The following is a 23,477-nucleotide window of genomic DNA, read 5'->3' on the forward strand; positions in this document are numbered from 1 at the left end:
GGAAAAAGATTTGAAGGAAGAGTGACAGAGGCAGTGATGGAAACACATTTTATTTGCTTTTGGACATATGTTATAAAATTTAAAAAATTTTGAGCTTAATGAACTGTATCTAAAAACAGAACCATATTACTCAGCCATAAAAAAGAACAAAATAATGACATTTGCAGCAACATGGATGGACCTAGAGATTCACATACCGAATGAAGTCAGATAGAGAAGAATATCATATGATATTGCTTATATGTGGAATCTAAAAAAAATGGTACAAATGAACTTATTTACAAAACAGAAATAGAGTTACAGATGTAGAAAACAATCTTATGGGAACCAGGTGAGAAAGGAGGGAGGGATAAATTGGGAGACTGGGATAGACATATATGCACTACTAAATATAAAATAGATAACTAATAAGGATACTCTATAAGGAGCTCTACTGAATATTCTGTAATAACCTATATGGAAAAAGAATCTAAAAAAGAGTGTATATATAACTGATATATATAACTGATTCAGTGTACTGTACAGCAAAGAGTAACACAACATTGTAAATCAACTGTTACTCCAATTAAAAAAAAAAGAAAAATCATAGGCATTCAATAAATATTTGACTGACTCAAAAAGAAAAAGGAACCAAACAAACACATTAAAAAAAAGAGAGAGAGATAGATCCTTTATTCGTATAGCTTAGTAGAGGAGAAAAAATACTTTAAAAATGCATAAATGCTACAACAGGGGAAGTACAGGCAGCCATTGGATTTCCTGGGGGGAAATTATACCAAACTTTATACATGAATGATGAATGCAGATGGATGATGATGGTACTTTATGCAGATGTAGCAGCAGTCATTAGCTCATCAAATACTGTTTTAGACATATGAAAAACCTAAAAGCAGGAGGGAGCGTGTTGAGCTTTGGATCTGAATATAGTTCTAGATGGTTGGTATGTGGACTGCTAGGGTTGAAAGTATAGGGTGAAAGACTGGTAAGCTGGACAAGTACCAGATTACATAGAGCCTTGTTGGCCATGTTCTAGACTTCTGACTTTGTGTTAAGAGGTCCTTAGGTAAATGAGAGATCAAAATTTAGGAAGGTCCTCCAGCAGCACTGTAAGGGTGAGTGAAGGGAGGGCAAGCTTTGAGGCAGGGAGAGCCATCAGGACAGTTAGGAGGTTATCAGGATGCAGGATGAGTGTGAGAATGAGGATAACTCATAAATCTGAGAGAACTTAGCAGGTAGAATAGAAAGAACTTGAGTATTTATTTGACTTTGAAGTTTGTGAGTGAGAAGGAGGAAACTAGGAAAGTGTAAGCAAGTTCATATAAGTATCCCCTTTAATTGCTGTCTGTGTGTTCCTCACATACTATGCACTTAATAGTATTTTCCACTTAAACTAATTAACTGTGATGATGTAGACAGTTCACTCTTTAAAGGCAAAGGCAATGTCTTTTCCGTGTTTGTATCCCTTTGCCTGGCACAGTGCAAATCAAGAACTTAATAATTCTCATCAAATGAAGACAGAAGCAAGGTAGTATCATTATTATAAAAATACAAAGAAATACCCATGCAATGCTAAGAACAATACCAAAAATAAAAATTGACTAGTAGAGGGCAGACAGCAGAAGCAAGAACTACAATCCTGCAGCCTGTGGAACAAAAACCACATTCACAGAAAGATAGACAAGATGAAAAGGCAGAGGGCTATGTACCAGATGAAGGAACAAGATAAAACCCCAGAAAAACAGTAAATGAAGTGGAGATAGGCAACCTTCCAGAAAAAGAATTCAGAATAATGATAGCCAAGATGATCCAGGACCTCAGAAAAAGAATGGAGGCAAAGATGGAGAAGATGCAAGAAATGTTTAACAAAGACCTAGAAGAATTAAAGAACAAAAAAACAGAGATGAACAATACAATAACTGAAATGAAAACTTCACTAGAAGGAATCAATAGCAGAATGACTGAGGCAGAAGAACGAATAAGTGACCTGGAAGACAGAATGGTGGAATTCAATGCTGCGGAACAGAAAAAAGAAAAAAGAATGAAAACAAATGAAGACAGCCTAAGAGACCTCTGGGACAATATTACACGCAAGAACATTTGCATTACAGGGGTCCCAGAAGGAGAAGAGAGAGAGAAAGGACTAGAGAAAATATTTGACGAGATTATAGTCGAAAACTTCCCTAACATGGGAAAGGAAATAGCCACTCAAGTCCAGGAAGTGCAGCGAGTCCCATACAGGAGAAACACGACGAGACACACAGTAACCAAATTGGCAAAAATTAAAGACAAAGAAAATTTATTGAAAGCAGCAAGGGAAAAACGAAAAATAACATACAAGGGAACTCCCATAAGGTTAACAGCTGATTTCTCAGCAGAAAATCTATAAGCCAGAAGGGAGTGGCATGATATACTTAAACTGATGAAAGGGAAGAACTTACAACCAAGATTACTCTACCTGACAAGGATCTCATTCAGATTCGATGGAGAAATCAAAAGCTTTACAGACAAGCAAAAACTAAGAGAATTCAGCACCACCAAACCAGCTCTACGACAAATGCTAAAGGAACTTCTCTAAGTGGGAAACAAAGAGAAGAAAAGGACCTACAAAAACAAACCCAAAACAATTAAGAAAATGGTCACAGGAACATACATATTGATAATTATCTTAAATGTGAATGGATTAAATGCTCCAACCAAAAGACAAAGGATTGATGAATGGATACAAAAACAGGACCCATATATATGCTGTCTATGAGAGATCTACTTCAGACCTAGGGACACATACAGACTGAAAGTGAGGGGATGGAAAAAGATATTCCATCCATGCAAAAGGAAATCAAAACAAAGCTGGAGTAGCAATACTCATATCAGATAAAGTAGACTTTAAAATAAAAAATGTTACAAGAGACAAGGAAGGAAACTACATAATGATCAAGGGATCAATCCAATAAGAAGATATAACAATTATAAATATATATGTACCAAACATAGGAGCACCTCAATACCTAAGGCAACTGCTAACAGCTATAAAAGAGGAAATCGACAGTAACACAATAATAGTGGGGGACTTTAACACCTCACTTACACCAATGGACAGATCATCCAAAATGAAAATAAATAAGGAAACAGAAGGTTTAAATGACACAATAGAACAGATAGATTTAGTTGATATTTATAGGACATTTCATCCAAAAACAGCAGATTACACTTTCTTCTCAAGTGTGCATGGAACATTCTTCAGGATAGATCACATCTTGGGTCACAAATCAAGCCTCAGTAAATTTGAGAAAATTGAAATCATAGCAAGCATCTTTTCTGACCGCAACGCTATGAGATTAGAAATGAATTACAGGGAAAATACCATAAAAAACACAAAAACATGGCGGCTAAACAATACGTTACTAAACGACCAAGAGATCACTGAATAAATCAAAGAGGAAATCAAAAAATACAGAGAGACAAATGACGATGAAAACACGACGATCCAAAACCTATGGAATGCAGCAAAAGCAGTTCTAAGAGGGAAGTTTATAGCAATACAAGCCTACCTCAAGAAACAAGAAATATCTCAAGTAAGCAAGCTAACCTTACACCTAAAGGAACTAGAGAAAGAAGAACAAACAAAACCCAAAGTTAGCAGAAGGAAAGAAATCATAAAGATCAGAGCAGAAATAAATGAAAAAGAAACAAAGAAAACAATAGCAAAGATCAATAAAACTAAAAGCTGGTTCTTTGAGAAGATAAACAAAATTGATAAACCATTAGCCAGACTCATCAAGAAAAAGAGGGAGAGGACTCAAATCAATAAAATTAGAAATGAAAAAGGAGAAGTTACAACAGACATCGCAGAAATACAAAGCATCCTAAGAGACTACTACAAGCAACTCTATGCCAATAAAATGGAGAATGTGGAAGAAATGGACAAATTCTTAGAAAGGTATAACCTTTCAAGACTGAAGCAGACAGAAACAGAAAATATGAACAGACAAATCACAAGCACTCAAATTGAAACAGTGATTAAAAATCTTCCAAGAGGGGGCTTCCCTGGTGGTGCAGTGGTTGAGAGTCCGCCTGCCGATGCAGGGGACACGGGTTATGAAGGAACACTCCCAAACTCATTCTATGTGGCCACTGTCACCCTGATACCAAAAACCAGACAAAGATACTACAAAAAGAGAAAACTACAGACCAATATCACAGATGAATATAGATGCAAAAATCCTCAACAAAATACTAGCAAACAGAATCCAACAACACATTAAAAGGATCATACACCATGATCAAGTGGGATTTATCCCAGGGATGCAAGGATTCTTCAATATATGCAAATCAATCAATGTGATACACCATATTAACAAATTGAAGAATAAAAACCATATGATCATCTCAATAGATGCAGAAAAAGCTTTTGACAAAATTCAACACCCATTTATGATAAAAACTCTCCAGAAAGTAGGCATAGAGGGAACCTACCTCAACATAATAAAGGCCATATATGACAAACCCACAGCCAACATCATTCTCAATGGTGAAAAACTGAAAGCATTTCCTCTAAGATCAGGAACAAGACAAGGTTGTCCACTCTCACCACTATTATTCAACATAGTTTTGGAAGTTCTAGCCACGGCAATCAGAGAAGAAAAAGAAATAAAAGGAATACAAATTGGAAAAGAAGAAGTAAAACTGTCACTGTTTGCAGATGACATGATACTATACATAGAGAATCCTAAAGATGCCACCAGAAAACTACTAGAGCTAATCAATGAATTTGGTAAAGTAGCAGGATACAAAATTAATGCACAGAAATCTCTTGCATTCCTATACACTAATGATGAAAAATCTGAAAGAGAAATTAAGGAAACACTCCCATTTACCACTGCAACAAAAAGAATAAAATATCTAGGAATAAACCTACCTAAGGAGACAAAAGACCTGTATGCAGAAAATTATAAGACACTGATGAAAGAAATTAAAGACGATACAAACAGATGGAGAGATATACCATGTTCTTGGATTGGAAGAATCAACATTGTGAAAATGACTATACTACCCAAAGCAATCTACAGATTCAATGCAATCCCTATCAAATTACCAGTGGCATTTTTAAGGAACTAGAACAAATTATGTTAAAATTTGTATGGAGACACAAAAGACCCCGAATAGCCAAAGCAGTCTTGACAGAAAAAAACAGAGCTGGAGGAATGAGAGTTCCTGACTTCAGACTATACTACAAAACTACAGTCATCAAGACAATATGGTACTGGCAAAGAAACAGAAACATAGATCAATGGAACAAGGTAGCAAGCCCAGAGATAAACCCATGCAGCTATGATCAACTAATCTATGAGAAAGGAGGCAAAGACATACAATGGAGAAAAGACAGTCTCTTCAATAAGTGGTGCTGGGAAAAAATGAAAGAAAATTAATGACATGGGACTGAGTGAACTGATGAGGATGATTATAATTTTTGTGACTTTCTGTTTGAATAAAAAAAAAAATCCCTCAAGGACTCAGAGGCAAAAAATATACAAATCAATTTTCACTGCAAAGTAAAGGAGCTGTTACAGTGGAGGATTCCTGGACTGAATGTCAATATTATGACATAGTGTGAGTGTGTTTCGTGTTTGGTAATTGCAATCATTGTTGCTTTTGTTCTGGTCATCCATTTACAATGCTTGGTGTCAGCTTATTATCTCTTATAAAAATAAAATACAGTGTGTGTGTGTGGACAAAAAAGAACAAATTAGACTTATGAACATGCTCTCAGAACAGAACTTGTTTCTATGTAGGGGATTTACTGTAGATCTTAATTTCTTCATTCGTAAATAAATTACTATTTTAATAAAAAAAAAAAAATGACCAGTGATCGACTACAGCAAGGAAAAGCTGTTGTCTGTCCACTGCAACAATATTGAGTGTAGGTGTCATCATTAACTTCAACATTTGGCTTTTCAAGGGAATCACACAGATATATGAATTGTGTTATTACAATATAGCATATCAAAATGATGCAGAATTTCCTCCTCATAATATCATATTCGCTCAGTGATACCATGGTTGATACTGCTAAAAAAGCATTTATTAAGTAATAAAAATCCAAAATTCATAGGTACAAACATACTTTACTTTCGTAAGTGCCACACTCTTTTCAGATGAATTCATGTCAACTCAACCAAAAACTGATATCCCTGGATTATTAAAAATATATATATCTATGTGCTGTACATTTTGCTGGAAACATCAAAACCTGGGCTTATGAAATCAGCCTGGAACCACATTTTTATGACTCATAAAAGAAATTAGGCCCTAAACGCAAAGGGCTGGTTATTAAATATTGTATCTTTAAAAAAATCAGCGTGTTGAAAAACATTTCTATTTTGTAGGTACAAATTTCAAGAGATAGAAACGAATAAAGTCCTTAAACTTTAATAATGATCTGAAGATGCTATTAACAAAGACTACCTTTGATGAGCTGAGCTTTCGAAAGCATTTTTGAAAGGTTAGCAATTGAGAGTTAACCTTCAAAGTAAGTTCAAGGATCCTTCTTTAAATGCTTACTTGGAATACAGATCAAAATACTACAATAATGTCAAGGAAAATAAGCTGTTTTCCCAGTTACATATAAATACTTTTAAAGGTATGTTTGGGGAGTCGTTACCATTTTATCTTCAATTTGTGCTCAAAACAAGAGCACAGCTGTCCATTAAGAAAAGGAAAAAGAACAACCGGAGGTTGTGAAAGGACAGCTGCATCTAATCACCATGTCAATTGATACACTGTTAGAAATCTACCTCAGCAAAGAAAGAAAATCAATATTTATAGAACAGCCAGCATTTCAAATATATGGTTAGTGCTGTGACTACACTCTATTTTAAAATTCTTACGTTTTTTACCTGTGACCAATAGGATAAAAACGTTGCCATTTATAATGGGGTGTTCTGTGCAGAGTGGTTTCTGATTACATCAGGTCATTTCAAAGGATTTGCTAGGACAATCAGGTTGGCTCAAGCTGAAACAGCCCAATTACTAGTAAAAACTGCCTCAGGCTTTAAGAGCCTAAAGGGCGTTAAAACTCTGATGCTATAGTATTTGCATCCTTAAAAATACAGCTGGAAAGCAAACTAAACAAATGTTGAAAATGCATTCTTCAACACTATTTCAAAGTATTTCTACTCTTCATTCATATACCCATTTAGGAGCCATAATTAGACACTGCAACTCTACCAGTATTGCCAATGGCTAATGGGCATAGGGCAAGACAATTAGGACATATAGTAAATACTTTGAAAAAAATCAGATAAAAGTAATTCAGACATGTAGCTATTTATATGACTCCTTTTAACTTTAAATTAATGGGGGTCATGAGAAAAATACAAATCAACATGTGTAAAAGTATCTTATTTTAAGTTTATGAGCTCTTGTATTATGCTGCTCTATTAGAAAATGTCATTGTCCTTCTAAATTGTCCCTATTAGACTTTTATATTAGTCCTGGAAGGTAAGATTATATGACTATGTGTGCCAGTGATTACGGTGGAATCATAGAGCACAGAGCACACAGGTAAGCCAATGGAACCTTCTTTTCTGATGGCAGGCTCAGAGGAATGACAGTGCAGGCATAGGAAGAATACCTTTCACCTCTCTTTTATCAGTGGGTCCTTTCTCAGGTTGCATTAGAGAAGTGGGACAAAGGGTTCCCATTTGCTGCAATTCTTATGAAGAGATTCCCTGGTATAGAGGAGATATCCATGGAGAATTCAGTAGAAAAGAAGAAACAAAAGTGGCTCCCTTCAAAAATTCACTCATTCATTTAGTCATTCACTTATTCTTCTAATTATTCAACACATATTTTCTTTCAAGGACTGCAAAGTGACAGGAAAGTTGCTAAGCATGGTAAATACAAGTCTCTGAACTACTTTGGCAATAGATATAGGTAATAAAAATTAAACAATGTAGTACATAGCAATGATGGATGGTATCATGGTATCGAAACTGCAGGAAATACACCTTTGAGAGAGAAAGAATACCCAGTTAGTTCAAGACAGAACTGAAGCATCCCTGAAACCAAAAAATAAAGTAGGTAGGAGCATATTGGAAGGAAGCAAAATTGTTGTCAAAATTCAATCATAAAGACTCAGTACTTAAAGATCACATTTCGGACAACTGCATACGTGGAGAATAAGATGTAGTACTAGAAGCCCTGGTATAAAAAAAATGGGAGTCTCCTTATAAAACATCTTGGGCAAATGAACAGATACACGGAGGTGCTGCTAGAAAGAACTGTAACATTTTCCTTAGCCGGACTATTATGGAGGTTCTGGAGACTTAAAAAACTCAATATAAACCATGTTAGAGTTTTTTGTAAATGTGTGTGTTTGCGTGTGTGTTTATGTATACTATAGAAAAAGATATAATTCTAAGCAAAAATGTGCAAGCATGTGTCCCTCCCATCTCCCCCATACCAACTTCTCTTCTTACAAACTTAGATGAAAGACAGAAACCCAACAATTTTAGATGATAGCGAAGAAATCCATGATTTTGATTTTAAGAGTACCAGAAACTGCCAGTAATGACAAAAATAGTTATCCACTCAGCAAAGGCTTGCCATCATACAAATGACAGATTCCTGACTTCCCCAATACAACCTACTTTATCTGATTTTTGGATGATTTGAAACCTGCCTAGGGCTAGCATTGTTTATAGGCATCCAACTCTAGTTTCCAGTTTACTTCCCTCCTTCTCTTTCCACTGAGAAGCAATTTATTGTTTCACATTTTTGGTTTTCCCTCTTTGCCCACACACAGCAGGCAGGTTCCATACTCAGTGATGCTGTCTCTGAGACCTCCAGAAGCATAAATGCCCCTTAGGAAATTCCCAGATACTTTCAGCATATTCCCCAAGTGTCCTTTTACTGCTTTCCAAAGTAATTTCTGGGCTTAAATGAGCCCATTTTATAAGAATAATAACCTTCCAAATGATATTTATTGTAATGTAAAAACTACATTTTCCAGAATATACAAACAGTCCCTCTTGAGCAGCAAGTCATTAGTTCCAGATAGCAGGCATTTTCTTTCATCCTTTAAACTCTAAAGCTTGTCATTTCATTGCATTTTGAGAAATGGTTCTACCACTTATCTGCCTTTTTCACTCAATGGGAAATTATACAAAAGACTAACACCTGACTTTCTACAAATAATATTCATCATGAGTGAATAGAATACATATGGTTACAATTATTCTCAATTGCTTACATTCCCGAATGTACGCTGTATATAATCCCACATAACACATTTCTTTCTTGCATTAATTCTTTCTTCATATTTGGCTTATATATTTCTACAAGTAATGATCTGAATTCAAAAAGTATCATCAAAAGAAAATGAAAAGGTTATATAACATCTGGACTGGGTTTCTATTGTAAAGAGAAATACATCTATATGCGAAATAGTGTTCCTGGCAAAAGCTTCTTGACATAGAGGAGGGTTAAAAATGTGTGAAAAAAATCCATCTCCTAATCACACATTTACACATGCATTGCCCCAATTTTTCTTTTCTGTGGAGTAATGTTGGATCTTAATAAGAAAGTTCATGCTGCTCATTCCCTTTTTCATCTATAAAAGAAGGATGTTCACAGCCTCATATATACTTTCAGAACCAGAGCACGTCAATTAGAACCCACACTGACTTTTCTAAACCTGTGATAGATGATAATGTAGAAAAGAGGATGTGGGCATGGATTTTTGTTGTTGTTCTTACAGGTTACATAACAATGGCATTGATGACCGTAAGGCCTATCATAAACTATCAAAAATAGAACATTACAAATTATTTTATAAATACAGCTGAATTCCTGTTATATTAATTTATGCTTTGGTTTCTTTGGACTTTGAGATCTTGAAGATAAACCTGTGTCTTCCTCTTGTCTGTATCTTCTCATATGTTTCTTTTTTTCCTTAAAAAATGTAATACCTCAGAGGTTTTTTTAAATAATTAATATGGCTGTTGGAGAAATCCTAAAAAATTTTAAAGAATGCAATAACTCATAATGATGCCACCCAGTAATGGGATTTTCTCACAATGATTTATTTATTTTCTCTCTTTTAATGACATTTAAAATTTTCTTTTAATTATTTATTTTCTTTTAAAATTTGTTTTTAATGAATTTTGAAAAATAATTGCCTTATAAAGAAAATTTATAAAATATAGAAAAGTATAAGGAAAATAATGAAATTACTCATAATCTCACTACCCAGTGATAGCCTAAATTTACTTCTATTTCTATAACTATCCTTCTCTGTAACTAAAGTAGGATATTTTATTGTCCCATATTATGCTTTTTCACATATTTATCGATGAGTAATTTACTGTCATTTAATATTCTTTAAAAATATAATTTTTTATATCTGCATAGTTTTCCATCTTGTTTCCGTAGGAAATCATTTCATCTTTCCCTACTCAGATATTTAAGAAAACAAGGCAGTAGAAAACATCTCTCTATAAACATTAAAAAAATTCCTTACCAACTCAGTCAGTCTTATGTGTATAACACAGAAATAAAGACTTACTTCCCTTAAAAATTTTTTTCTTAAATTGAGCTGGTACATGTCAGTTAAATTTGGATGGCCTTATATATTGATTGCTTCATTTTTTTTTAGCATAATACTTGTGCCCAGAAAGAAACAAAGAAAAAAGAATATTTAGGCATTTGAGATGAGGATAGTCTTTCTCATTTTAGGTCAAAATTGACTTCATAGGACAACTTCTCAAACACAATTTTCTACAATATTATGGTGATAAACAATATCTTATTTAAACTAGTAGAAGAGGAGCAATAATGCAACACATACTCAGCATGTTTAAAATTGTATTTTCCCCTGCAGAGGAAGAAAGTGTCAGAATTGCTTACCTGGGGATATGATATAAAAGAAATCTTTAAATTCATCCATCCAAACTTCTGCCAGTCTCCTGTTGTTCTTGTTGATGACATGACCAGTGCCACCAGGGAAAGTGTATGGAGTTGCCTTCCGAAAAACGTGACCCACGTGGGAGCAAGTCACAATTTCCAATGAGCCTCCACATTGCCAAATCTGGAAAAAAAAGAGCAATTGTTGTATAGCAATCATTGCAGATAATGCAGTAATATTGTCTGAGAAGCAACTGAGGCTAACTCAGTTAAGACCAAATCTTCAGACCTTACTTGGTTCAAACAATGTCAGATGAACACAAAATTTAGAATGGGTATACTTGGGTTTGGCAAAGGATTCTAATTTGGAAGAGTTTGATGTATTTAAATATTGTAGTATTGGAACTGTGGAAGATGTAATTATTTTTATGTGCCTTTATTAGACTACCTAATTTTCAGTTTCTAATACTTAACCTAATTTCTATTTAATAGATATTTGGTATCCAAAATTTTCTATAAATAAATGAATTTGTACATGTTGGATGCCATGGTCAATAACTAAATCTGATTTGGAGAAAATCAATCTGCTATACCCCATCCACCTGGAACTTCAAGTAACCATTCATTTTCACCTCTCCATATCTCCTGTATCTTAGGCTTTTGAATAAGCTATTATTCTTATTAAAGCATGCTAAGTATCCTTTAAATCTATTCAACTTCTATGCATCCTTTAAAGCCCACTTCCAGGATCATTTCTTCTAGGCAGCTCTGTGGGGAGATTTAGTACTGTGTGACTTTGTACTTTAAACACAGTTGTATTAAGAACATATTACAATGTATTGGGTTGGCCAAAATGTTCATTTGGGTTCTTCTGTAACATTGTATGGAAAAACCCGAATGAACTTTTTGGCCAACTCAATATTTTAAATTGTTCACTTCACTATTGCTCCCTTAAAATTATGAACCCTTGAAAGACAAATGCTATATATTTCTTGGTATCCTAGATTTACTGTTCAGTTGAGGATAGGTATTAAGTGTCCATAAAACATTTATTTCTATAAAATTATATTATACAGCCATAGGTTACAATAGCATGTATGTGTATGTGTGTGTTATATATGTATATCATACATATAAATATATTATATATATATATATACATATAGTACATTTATTCATCCTAGTAAATGAAAGTCATAATTATTGCCATCTGTAATTGGAAGGATTTGGCTTTATACCATAAATAACATTATTCTTATTTTAAGAAGAGCTGTTGGGCTTCCCTGGTGGTACAGTGGTTGAGAGTCCACCTGCTGATGCAGGGGACACGGGTTCGTGCCCCGGTTCAGGAAGATCCCACATGCCGCGGAGCAGCTGGGCCCGTGAGCCATGGCCGCTGAGCCTGCGCGTCCGGAGCCCGTGCTCCGCAACGGGAGAGGCCACAACAGTGAGAGGCCCGCGTACAGGAAAAAAAAAAAAAGAGCTGTTTATTTTGGAAGAAAAGGTTTTCTCCTATTGATCCCTCAAGTAATATTCATCTGAGAAGAGGGCTGCTATTGGTCTTGGGTAGCAGTAAGAGACATCTTTTCTAGAAGATGAAAGATGATAAATAAGTTATACTCATCAACAATGTTTGTGCATTACATGTACAGTCTATTCTATCTCATTTTCTAATTGTTTAAACAGTGTGATGCTAATAGAAAAGATGTTCCAACCCAACGCTGAAATGATGGACAATGTAAAAGAGGAATGGAATTCACCATATCCCTAGAAAGACGGGTAGCTCATTCTTAAATAATCAAATTACTTAATTGATTGGTAACTTTCTCATCTTTCTAGCATAAAGTCTATAAACTGTCTTGTAATTACACAACTCTTTACATTCCTCCTTTCTATTAAAATAGAGGAAGTTAATCCTTCTCCTACCAAAGACAAATCAATACTTGTATGTCAGTCTAGAGCATATTACTTAAGTCTGTCTTAATGACTTTATTGATTTGGTCCTCCCCTTGAGTTTCTCCTGAAACATCAGTCATTTCCCTCATAATTGGATTATGCCTATCTTTGCATAATACCTCCTAAACCTCCTATCTTTCAAACAGATTTAAAATAGAGATAAACAAATTTTTAAAATTACAAAATACAACAAAAGGTTCATCCCTTGATCTATATTCCCATCCAACATATCTCTTCTTTCTGTTTCCCCTCACTGTAATTAATATAATTTTTTTACTGATACATGTTATATCCCTTCCTCAATTTTCATCTGTTCTTCTACTCATCGTGAAATGCTGTTTATTTCCGCAGTCCCACAATATTGCCATGATGAAAATCACAAATTTCTCCTTTGATGAATATCTAGCAGACTCCTTTCTTGGATCCTCTTGCTTTTCATCCTACTACTTCACTATTTATACAGCTCATGGGCCCAGCCGCTCTGCGGCATGTGGGATCTTCCCGGACTGGGGCACGAACCTGTGTCCCCTGCATCGGCAGGCGGACTCTCAACCACTGCACCACCAGGGAAGCCCTCAGTTTTTTTTTTTTAAACCATCAATAAATGGAGCCACTATTCACCCAGGCAGTCAATCCAAAAACAAAACAAAGCAAAAATGACAATAGAACTCCCTTCTGCCCCCAAAAAATCCCCTAGAAGTCATCGCCGATTTCTTCTTTTCTTTCATCACTTATATTCCATCCATTAACAAATCCTGGTGGTGCTATCTATAAAACAATTCTCAGTATATCCATCTCGTTCTGTCTCTACTGCCGCCATCCTTGTCCTAATCATCAACATCTCTTGTCTGTCAGTTGTAATAGGCTCTTAATTGTTTTTCTACTATCACTGTTGCTCTTCTATAATTTGTTTTCTGCTGAGAAATCAGAGTGGTCTTTAAAATTCTTAATCATGTCATTTTACTTCCCTGCTTCAAATCCTTCAATGGTTTTTCACTGCACTGTGAATATAAATAAAATCCTTTATCAAGGCCTCTAAGAACTACACGACTCTCCCCTTCTGTCAATAAACTATGGTGATATTGGCCCTCTGCCATTTCCTAGAATAACAAATCACATATTTTTTTCACACACCAAAGCTTCAACATGCGCTTTCCTTATACCTGGAAAACAATTCTGTCAGCCCTTCACTGGACTGCCTCTTTCCCATACTTCTCATCTCAGTTAACATATTACCTCATCAGATTTTCCCTAACTGCCATATTTAAAGTGCCCCACCCAAGTTATTTTCTCTAATAGCACCCTATTTGTTGCCTTCATTGCTTATCACAATCTGCAATTTATTTCTCTAACTGTTTGGCTATGCACATATTCTCCCAACTAGAATGTAGACTTTAGAAGGGCAGTGGAGAGGTTTACTCATGGTTGCACCCCCAGAGCCCAGCCCACTGCTTGTTACATGGTAGGTGTCACTGTATGTTGGTTGAATGGAAGAATGGAAACTCAAATTTAACTACCAAGACTAACATTAAAAAAGCAACCCTGGGGCTTCCCTGGTGGCGCAGTGGTTGAGAGTCCGCCTGCCGATGCAGGGGACACGGGTTCGTGCCCCGGTCCGGGAAGATCCCACATGCCGAGGAGCGGCTGGACCCGTGAGCTATGGCCGCTAAGCCTGCGCGTCCGGAGCCTGTGTTCCGCAGCGGGAGAGGCCACAACGGTGAGAGGCCCGCGTACCGGAAAAAAACAAAAAACAAAAAAAACCAAGCAACCCTGGCAGAATGATGAGATTTAAACAGACGTATTTTTGGAGGGATTTTAAATTACAGTTTTTAAGGAAATATTTTTAGTACCAAACTAGGCAGAGTAGTCTAGTAAAATGATATGCAACTGCTGTTCCACATGTCTTGGGAACTGAGGAAGGTCTTTGGAGGTCACAACACAACAAATAAACATCAGAAATGGTTGATGGTTTATGGCAAACAAGGTTGCTAAATAACACATTCTTAATTTTTTTTTTTTTTTTTTTTTTTTTTTTTGGGAGACCGGGGCACGAACCCGCGTCCCCCACACCAGCAGGCAGACTCCCAACCACTGCGCCACCAGGGAAGCTCCACATTCTTTATTTTTAATGTGTTTTCAAAGTAACCATTTAGTCCAACTGATACTATCTCTTAAAAACATGATTTAGTAAAGTACTCAGGTGTTTGTACGGCGACCACACCATTCAACAAGGTGCCCTGAATTCAGAAGAAATAGCATATATGTTATACTTGAGGGGGAATTGAAAAACTTTTCCTTATTGTGAGGAGCACAGTGTTAGTGGTAGAGCTTTCCCTTCTCCTCTATGGATTAGGTATGATTAAAGAGTTCCTTTCTTCCTTCACCCAAGTCATATAAGGGAACTAAATGCATGGAGAGACTGGCATTTCACTCCTGGCTGGACACTTGCTGAGCAGCAAAATCAGCAGATTACCCTGGTGCTCCCATTGGAACATAGCAGAATACGGTGAGTGAGTCTATGGGAAAGCCTCAAGTGTGGGGAAAAACATGACCTTAGTAAAATGGGGACCACCACTAGTCTAGAGAATCCTGAAGGTGGGCTGGGGTTTATTGAACAGCTTGTTCCAGCAAAATTGATAGGTCCAGTGATGTAGTGACCCTGGGAGGGAGTGGTCTTTGGAGACAACTGGACAAGACTTCAGTGGTTTCAAAACTCTACAGAGCATGGAATATAGACTAGAAAAAAGTGATCTGTGGCACTAGCAATATGGCAGATCAGCAAGGAGATGTACCACTGGAAAAGGCAGCTGGGGACCTCACAGGGTGAGAGAGAGAAAGATTTCCCTCTTCAAAAGGGCCTTGTATAACAGACGCGGTAAAAGGTGAAGTTCAGAACACTTTTAAGAAAACAGTGAAACCATGTACAGAAGCCTATCATATAAATGGAGGCCACTAGTAGCAAGTGGAACCACACTGAGCCAACAACAGTCAGACATCATAAAATATATCAGATAAGACCTGCTGTTTCTCTAGCCCTCTTATTTGACCCCATACACTGTAGAAGTGGCAACCCAGAGAACCCTGACCTTCCCCATTCCAAGAGCTTCTATCAGCATTGCCCTGGGGAGAGAAGAGAATGTGAACTGTGATTGCTTACAAAATCAAAGCCTTTAAGCTGAACATTACTAGTATTTTTAATAACTGAAAGTGACCAGAAAGCTATAGAATCTGTGCTAAATGATGTCACATTGGAAAGGAATATTCTTCAGAGCATGAAGCAATGATTGGAGAAAAAGTAAAACCATTTTAAGTGTGCATGCTTACTAAATACAGACTATGCGATAAGCCCTACTGCAAACGAACCAGTGATTTACAGCTGTCCTCAGGGTTCCCAAGTTGCCTTTTTGCAAATATGGATTAGCACTGTGGTTGTGTGAGGGCACTTTATTTCTACTCTTCCACTTCTTGGCCCTACCCTGGTTTTGTATGCTTATGGCTTCTATGGCCCAAGCTTGCACACAGAAAAGAAAAAAAAAAAAATCTAGTTTGAAATCCTTTAAAAGTAGAGTTCCAGTGGTCTCACTTCTTATACAAAAGTGCTGATTTCTGGTTATCCTCCAAGCAATGAGATCTTTGTGTGTACATGTAAAGGCATAATTCAATAATGACTGTTGATTTACAAGACAGAAGGAAAACCTGCCCCTGATGTTGATTCTCACAGATAGAGGCAGATTTTTTAGTATATTTAGGAGAGATAACAGAGGTGGAGGTAACTCTTCTATAACTCAGTGGATACTGGCCTGTGTTTTGCTTGTGGATCATACTCTACTGACTCCTGGAATAAAATGCATACTTTTCCCATTGCCATCTGTGCTCATAGAATGTGTGAATAAATACTCATATTGCATTTCCAAAGTAAAGCATCTCCCCCAAATTTACACTAAAATAAAAAGATCAAGGTAGAAAAGCATAACGTTATGCATTAATTAGGCTGATATCTGGTCATGCTAATACCCAGTTAATATGAAAACAAAATATTTAATTGATCAAATATTGACCAGACAGTTGCCATATACTTAGTAGACATTTGGGTAATGTGAAATAATTAAAAAATAAACAGTTCCCAGAAAACTATATGATTAAATATTAAAGTGGAGACAATTCAAATTGAGTGGAGTCCCTAATGACTACCATGATAATTTCCCTTAGTGTATCTTTAATAAATATTTTGGAAGGACGGATGAAAGGAAAGAAAGAAGAAAAAAAAAGAAGGAAGAGTATGACACAGTCATTAAGAATTTGGGCTTGGAAATAAGCAAACAGAATCTTCTAGGGGCTCTCTCACTTACTATCTATGTACACTGGTGAAAATTATTTACATCTCCAAGACCTTGATGTTCCCATTGGAAAACAAGGATAATAATAACTGCTTCCTAAGACCATAATGAGATTGTGTGTATCAAGCACCATGCCTGACACCTCATATGGGAGGAAATAAAATGTTATTTGTATATTAGTTCCTGCTGTTCAGGAAAACCAACATATGTAGATTATTAGCTGATTCTTGCTTCTTAAAAAATATTTAGCTACATTTTGGTGAGTTTTACCTCTTTTTGAAATTGCAATATCAATGTCTGGGGACTTAGGTGAGGAGTTTAAAAGAATTGCCAATTAGTTCCCAATTAGAATACTACATTTTGTTCTCTGAAATTAATTTACAATGTTTAAACACAATATATAAACTGAAATGTCTCATCCACATAAACATGTGATGTCCGAATTACTTTGTATCATAGAGCATATCTGATTGTTATTTTCTAGGCTTCCAAAAAGATTAATATTTGTATGTTACTTCTCTCAAATAAAGTTGACCATGTGTAACATACAAACTGTCCTTTTATCCACAGAGGATTGAAGCTAGCTGGTTACTTGTCTTGCTTCCCAGATATTTTTATGAGAGTCTTTTGATGATGGAGAAGGTTATTAATCAAAATGCAAAATGCCCATTGCTCATTTCATTATGTACTTGATTTTCTTCCCCTAGAAAGAAGACAATTAACTAACATACATTATCCTTTTCATGTTTTTTGGTACCTACATCAGTGACATTTTTTTTTAACATCTTTATTGGAGTATAATTGCTTTACAATGATGTGTTAGTTTCTGCTTTATAACAAAGTGAATCAGTTATACATATACATATGTTCCCATATCTCCTCCCTCTTGCATCTCCCTCCCTCCCACCCTCCCTATCCCACCCCTCCAAGGGGCCACAAAGCACCGAGCTGACCTCCCTGTGCTATGCGGCTGCTTCCCACTAGCTATCTATTTTACATTTGGTAGTGTATATATGTCCATGCCACTCTCTCACTTTGTCCCAACCTCCCCTCCCCCCTCCCCGTGTCTTCAAGTCCATCCTCTACGTCTGCATCTTTATTCCCATCAGTGACATTTTAATTAAGGTTCATAAACTTCACAAGCTCCAACTTTGCAATCTCAGTTCTGGTGCTACGATTGTTTCTAGCTGTCCAGATGTTATGCCAAACTCATGCAGCTGCTTCATTTTATACTAACCTTCACCCCCCACCCCCGGCCCACACACGTACTGTCACTGGCACAAAGTCACTGCTTAATATGGCTTTAATAGCAACCACCACCACAATATATCACGGAGGGCACGAAGCACAATGGTTATGAGTGTGTAGGCTCTAGTTCCTGAGACCATATCCCAGCTCTGCCACTTACCAGCTGGGTGAACTCATCTTTCTGTGGTTCAGGTTTCAGGTAATAACATGACTTGAAGAAGCCACCTCAGGGGGTTGTTGTGAGGAGTGAGGCAAAGCAGTGCACGTAACAATACTTAGGCTTTATGTGAAAAAGAATTGAAATGAAGCAAATAGGGGAGATTTATTAAGGGGTTATTGTAATCATCTAGGAAAGAGATGAGAATGACTGGGACCAGAGTGATGGCAAGGGAAATAGAAGGGAATTCAATAACTTGACATAATTTGGGGGCTTAAAATTAAGAATTATTGTATGTGCTTTCCCTTATCTATTTTGTCCTCTCTAATAAGCTCACTTTATATACATTTTCTTCCAGTAACCAGTTCTTAACTATGCTATCTTTCACTGATCTTAATTTTCACTAACTCACAGCATTTACTACTGTACATCCATCCCACTGTACCCCATTTAGCTCTCAGTTCTATATAGTATGTCATCTTGATAAATATTTGTGTGTGTGCATGTATATTTATGTGTGTGTATACTGACATAAATATATTATTTGTATATATTAGTCTTATCTCCCTGACCACATTATTATCTCTTTGAGAAAAAATATCACACATTTCACTTTATGAAACTGAACTTCATCAGCACATGAAATTGAAAGTCACTTTATGAAACTGAATTTCATCATCACGTTTCACTTTACGTAACTGGTATAATTCACACATAGTGAAAAAAATCACAACTTAAATATACTGTTACATAAGTGTGTGCAAAGTTTAAAAAATGCTTGAAATATTGGTGCTCAGTACATATTAACTGATTGATCTCTTAATATTGATATAGAGGAATCTGGAAAATTAGAGTGTACACAAAATGTATCTATTATAAAGTGGAATTGGGAACAAAAGCTATTATTTTCTTAGTTCTGGCAAAGCGAAAAATGAAACAAGTTACTATGACTCAGTTTTCAACCTATCTCACTCTACATTCATTGTTTGTTTCAAATAATCCCCATCAGCACTTCAAGTCTCCACTTTGTTTATACATATTCAAGTAGACTGATGACAAATCCTTTAATTCTTACAGTTGAAACAAAGTCTAAAAGAGCCTTCAGTGAGACCCTGAAGACGCTGTGATCTTTGATAAGTTGGCAGAAACACAGGAGGTATGGAAGTCACGATAAGGGGCTCAGTAGGCATTTTCTATTCATTCTGGACAAGAAACTTCCCAGTTATTCTTCATAGTCAGCTTGATTTGGGGAATGTCTTCTTTAATTGGCTGGTTTGTCTCTTAACCTAGTTTTCACTTCATAGTGTAATTGAGGTCATTTATGCAATCTGGAAGAGATCTCTAGAGCTCAAGTCATATCCTGATATCACCATAACATCTCAAGATGAAGACTCTTGTACATCAAGCTTCCGTGGCCTTTAAGTGCTCACCTGAGTTGCCAGAGATCACAGATTCAACATGTCTGAGGAATCTATCCAGTACTTGATAATTTTTTTTAATAGAATGATTATTTGTATGAAAAAGAGAAGCAAGCATCTGATTTGAAATTGGAAAACTGGATTCTGGACTTGAAATAAACACAAATTGATTGCAGGATTTGGAACAAGTCACCTAAGCTTGACAGTCCTCAGAAAACTCACATGTAAAAGAAGACTAGGTTTTCTTCTGAGTTTCTAGGATTCAGATTAATCTCTTTGTATAGAGTAAATACCACTTTCAGAGATCAGATTTTTAGATGGGAATGATAAAACTCTCCAAAATTTGAATCCACATTTTCCTCCTTAGATGAGCTTACTTTACTTTAGCTGTATTAGAAGTACATGGTAAAGATACCATTCTCTGAACAAGAGAAAGTCTGAGTTTGCAAAACTTATTATGAGGCAATCAATGTGTCTTCTCCCTTCAAGTCTGGGAATTCTATTTTAGAAAGGTCACAAATGTTATGAAAACAATGAAAAATACAAAAGCACTTTTGTTCTCCATGAGTTTTTCAAGACATAGCCATATATTAATTTGTTTGAAGATTTTGTTTTCACCTTGGCATTAAATGTAGAAAATTCTGAGTTGAATCTATACCATTTCATATATCCCATTAATTTGGTTCTAAAAATATCCAGTTATTAACTGCTTTCCCTTATAAAGTACTTTGCCTCTTAGCTTAGAACTGAACCTCCTGAAAGCCCCCAATTCAAAATGGACCCTCTTATATCTACTCATTTGATAAAGGACTTAACAAATTAATCCTGAAATGAGTTTAAGGGCAGTTTCCCAAGCCAGTTCATCTTTTTCCTTTGCCAAAGACTAAGCAAGTGATTCTTGGGGGCTGAGGTGTAGGGGATGAGGTACCAGGAAGGGAGAGAAGCAACACAGAGCAGAAGCACGAAAAGGTGTGCTCATACTGGGTGTGACGAAGGGGAGGAATTGCTCTGAAAAGGAACTGAGGCAGTCTGTGTATGAACCAGTGTGCAGCACAAGTATAGAGAGGTAGTTGTGGTCACAGATGGAGTCCTTTTAACCCCGTCTCCCACTCCTCTCAAACACAAACACCCATTCTCAGCAGTTAAAATGAATAGTGGAAATACCTTTAATGTACACAGGCCAACATTTTAATATATAAATTCCACTATTACTTTTCGCCTCTCAACAACTTCCTTTAGCCTTGGAGCATTCTGACCTTCGGAATTACCAGACATTATGGCCACCGTGTTTCCTGGCATCAGGAGAATTGTTACCTGTCGTTATTCCACATCTTATTAGGACGGCTGGTATTGCAGAATTTCCCAGTTCCCCTTTAGATCAACAGAGCAACACATAGTCCTGACTGTGTTATGGCAAATCTCCCTTCTGCTGCTTAAATGACGTGAAAATGAAGACCATCGAGTAGCCTACCGGATATTGAAACTCCAATGTAAGATAAGGTGGCTCTGCTTAAGAAAATTAGGGCCTAGTTTTTCATATTTACAATAAAGTATTGGTTTTTTATTAGCATAGATGGTCACAGGCAGATAATTCATGAAAAAAGAACACAAATAATATGCAATACAGTGACGCTTTTTCATCTTTCCATAATCAATAATCTTAAAGTTTGATAATACTGGAGGTTTTGGAATATTGTCAGTGCTTTTAAGGGGACTAGTGACTAAGAAAAATCTAGAATGATTGGAATTTGTGAGTTCCTCATTGTATAATTAATCCTACAAATACATTTAAACGGTGAAAAATTGTATGTAGATGAGATTTTTGAGAACTAGATGGAAAGGGTCTGTGATTACTAAATGAGATTTGGGTCAGATATTTTGTATTTTACACTGGTGTCCCCTTGTGTCTGACGATCCGACCGCCTGTCAGGTATCAGTAACATCTGCCGCTTGCAGCCACAGAGCAGCGCACGACAGCTGTGTGATGCTGCCCTAGAATTCATGCCAGAACAGTCCCCTCTGAATACCAGTAGACCACTGGGTATCCAGCTACAATGTGTGACAACATTTCCTGCTCTTTGTGAATGCCAGAGATACTTAAAAAGAACTTGGATGGGGTAGGAAAAGAAAACCTGGTACCTCCAAAACCGTTATCCTTCAGTTACTCAATTTCTCCATCTTTAAACCATCCACCTCCCCTGATTGCAGCTATAACATTTTAGTTTAAATGAAACTTCCTGTATAATTTGCAAAGCCGTCAAGTGCTTTTCAAATGGAAGGTCCGTGATAAATTTGAGGAGAGGGAATGACCTCTCTCCTCTCAAGCATTTTCCCTCGGAACTTGGCTGGCATCTACCGAGCAAATATTTACTAGCCATTGACTTTGTGTCAAGCACCATGCTGGGCTCTGGGGCTTAGAGAAAGGATAATAAAACACGGCTCTCTGTCTTCAAGTAGCTCACAGGCCAGTCTTAGGTGTTGTGAGTGTTAAGACTGAGCATATTAATGTCTAGTCATCAGTTTGCACTTGACAGTTGAAGAGCAGTCTCTCATGCCTACAAGAAAAGGACTGTCTTAAGAGTACTCACTCCAACCATAAACCCTTCATGGACAGAATTTTTTTTCCTGGTTTTTAATTAGCTGGAGACATTTTGTTTTTTTATCAAGGACCTGAGACATTTTCATACAAAGCTATACGTTTTGCTTCAGATAAAGAATTTCCCTTGGCAACACCTATAAAACTCTCTTGCCATCTATGGAACACTATGATTCCCTTCCAAAAATCATCTTACAGGTATCTTTTTTTTTGCTATAAAATGTTTAGAGAGATAAACGTGAAACACATAAAAATATCCATATTGATATCACCTCAAGCGCTCATTACAAATACCCACAAAACCCACTATGAAGGGAAGTTATACTCTACTTTGACAGTTTTTAATTTTTTAAAAACAAATTGGTACTAGTCAGTGTAGGTTACATTATACTTTAGAAGAAAAGTAAAGGAGGAACCGTGAAATAGCAACACACAGAATGTTACTTTGCTCACTTATCAGTCACAAACCAGGAGAAGGCAGTGCACGGTTTATTTCTCCAGATATGATGCTCAAAGCACAGGGAAGATAATTTCTTCTTCTCTGTTTCATTAAAATTGCAAGATGTCATTCTTAGGACATTTAAAGGTTGTTTCATAGAGAACATCATTGCTCATTCAGGTGCTTGCTGAAGAAGCTGCCTTTAATCCAAAACTGTCTCCTCTCATCAAGCTCCCAATATCAATCCCATCCTCTCTGTAGATAATCTTCTGCTTTCCACTTTTCTTGAGCTCAGAAACAGTTGAGCCAACTTTCTATTCATTTCCACCTTGAAATATCTCATATAGCCTTAGCTTCTTTTCTCCATTTTAAGAAAAAGAGTCAACTCTCCAAAGTTAAATATCCTGCCTTTAGGACCTTAAAC

At 36.4% G+C, this 23,477-nt stretch overlaps 1 protein-coding gene across 2 annotated transcripts in view; it reads right to left on the reverse strand.

The window, feature by feature from the left end:
• Positions 1-23,477, reverse strand: part of GALNT13 (polypeptide N-acetylgalactosaminyltransferase 13) — a 552,783-nt gene that overhangs the window by 159,603 nt on the left and 369,703 nt on the right. For both annotated transcript variants that reach the window (XM_024735936.1, XM_024735937.1), the window contains one exon: positions 10,906-11,086. In XM_024735936.1, the coding sequence (XP_024591704.1) occupies positions 10,906-11,086 (181 nt within the window). The remainder of the gene's footprint in view (positions 1-10,905; positions 11,087-23,477) is intronic.

This window comes from Neophocaena asiaeorientalis, unplaced genomic scaffold (genome assembly GCF_003031525.2).
Source record: "Neophocaena asiaeorientalis asiaeorientalis breed wild unplaced genomic scaffold, Neophocaena_asiaeorientalis_V1.1 scaffold72, whole genome shotgun sequence".
Taxonomy (NCBI): domain Eukaryota; kingdom Metazoa; phylum Chordata; class Mammalia; order Artiodactyla; family Phocoenidae; genus Neophocaena; species Neophocaena asiaeorientalis.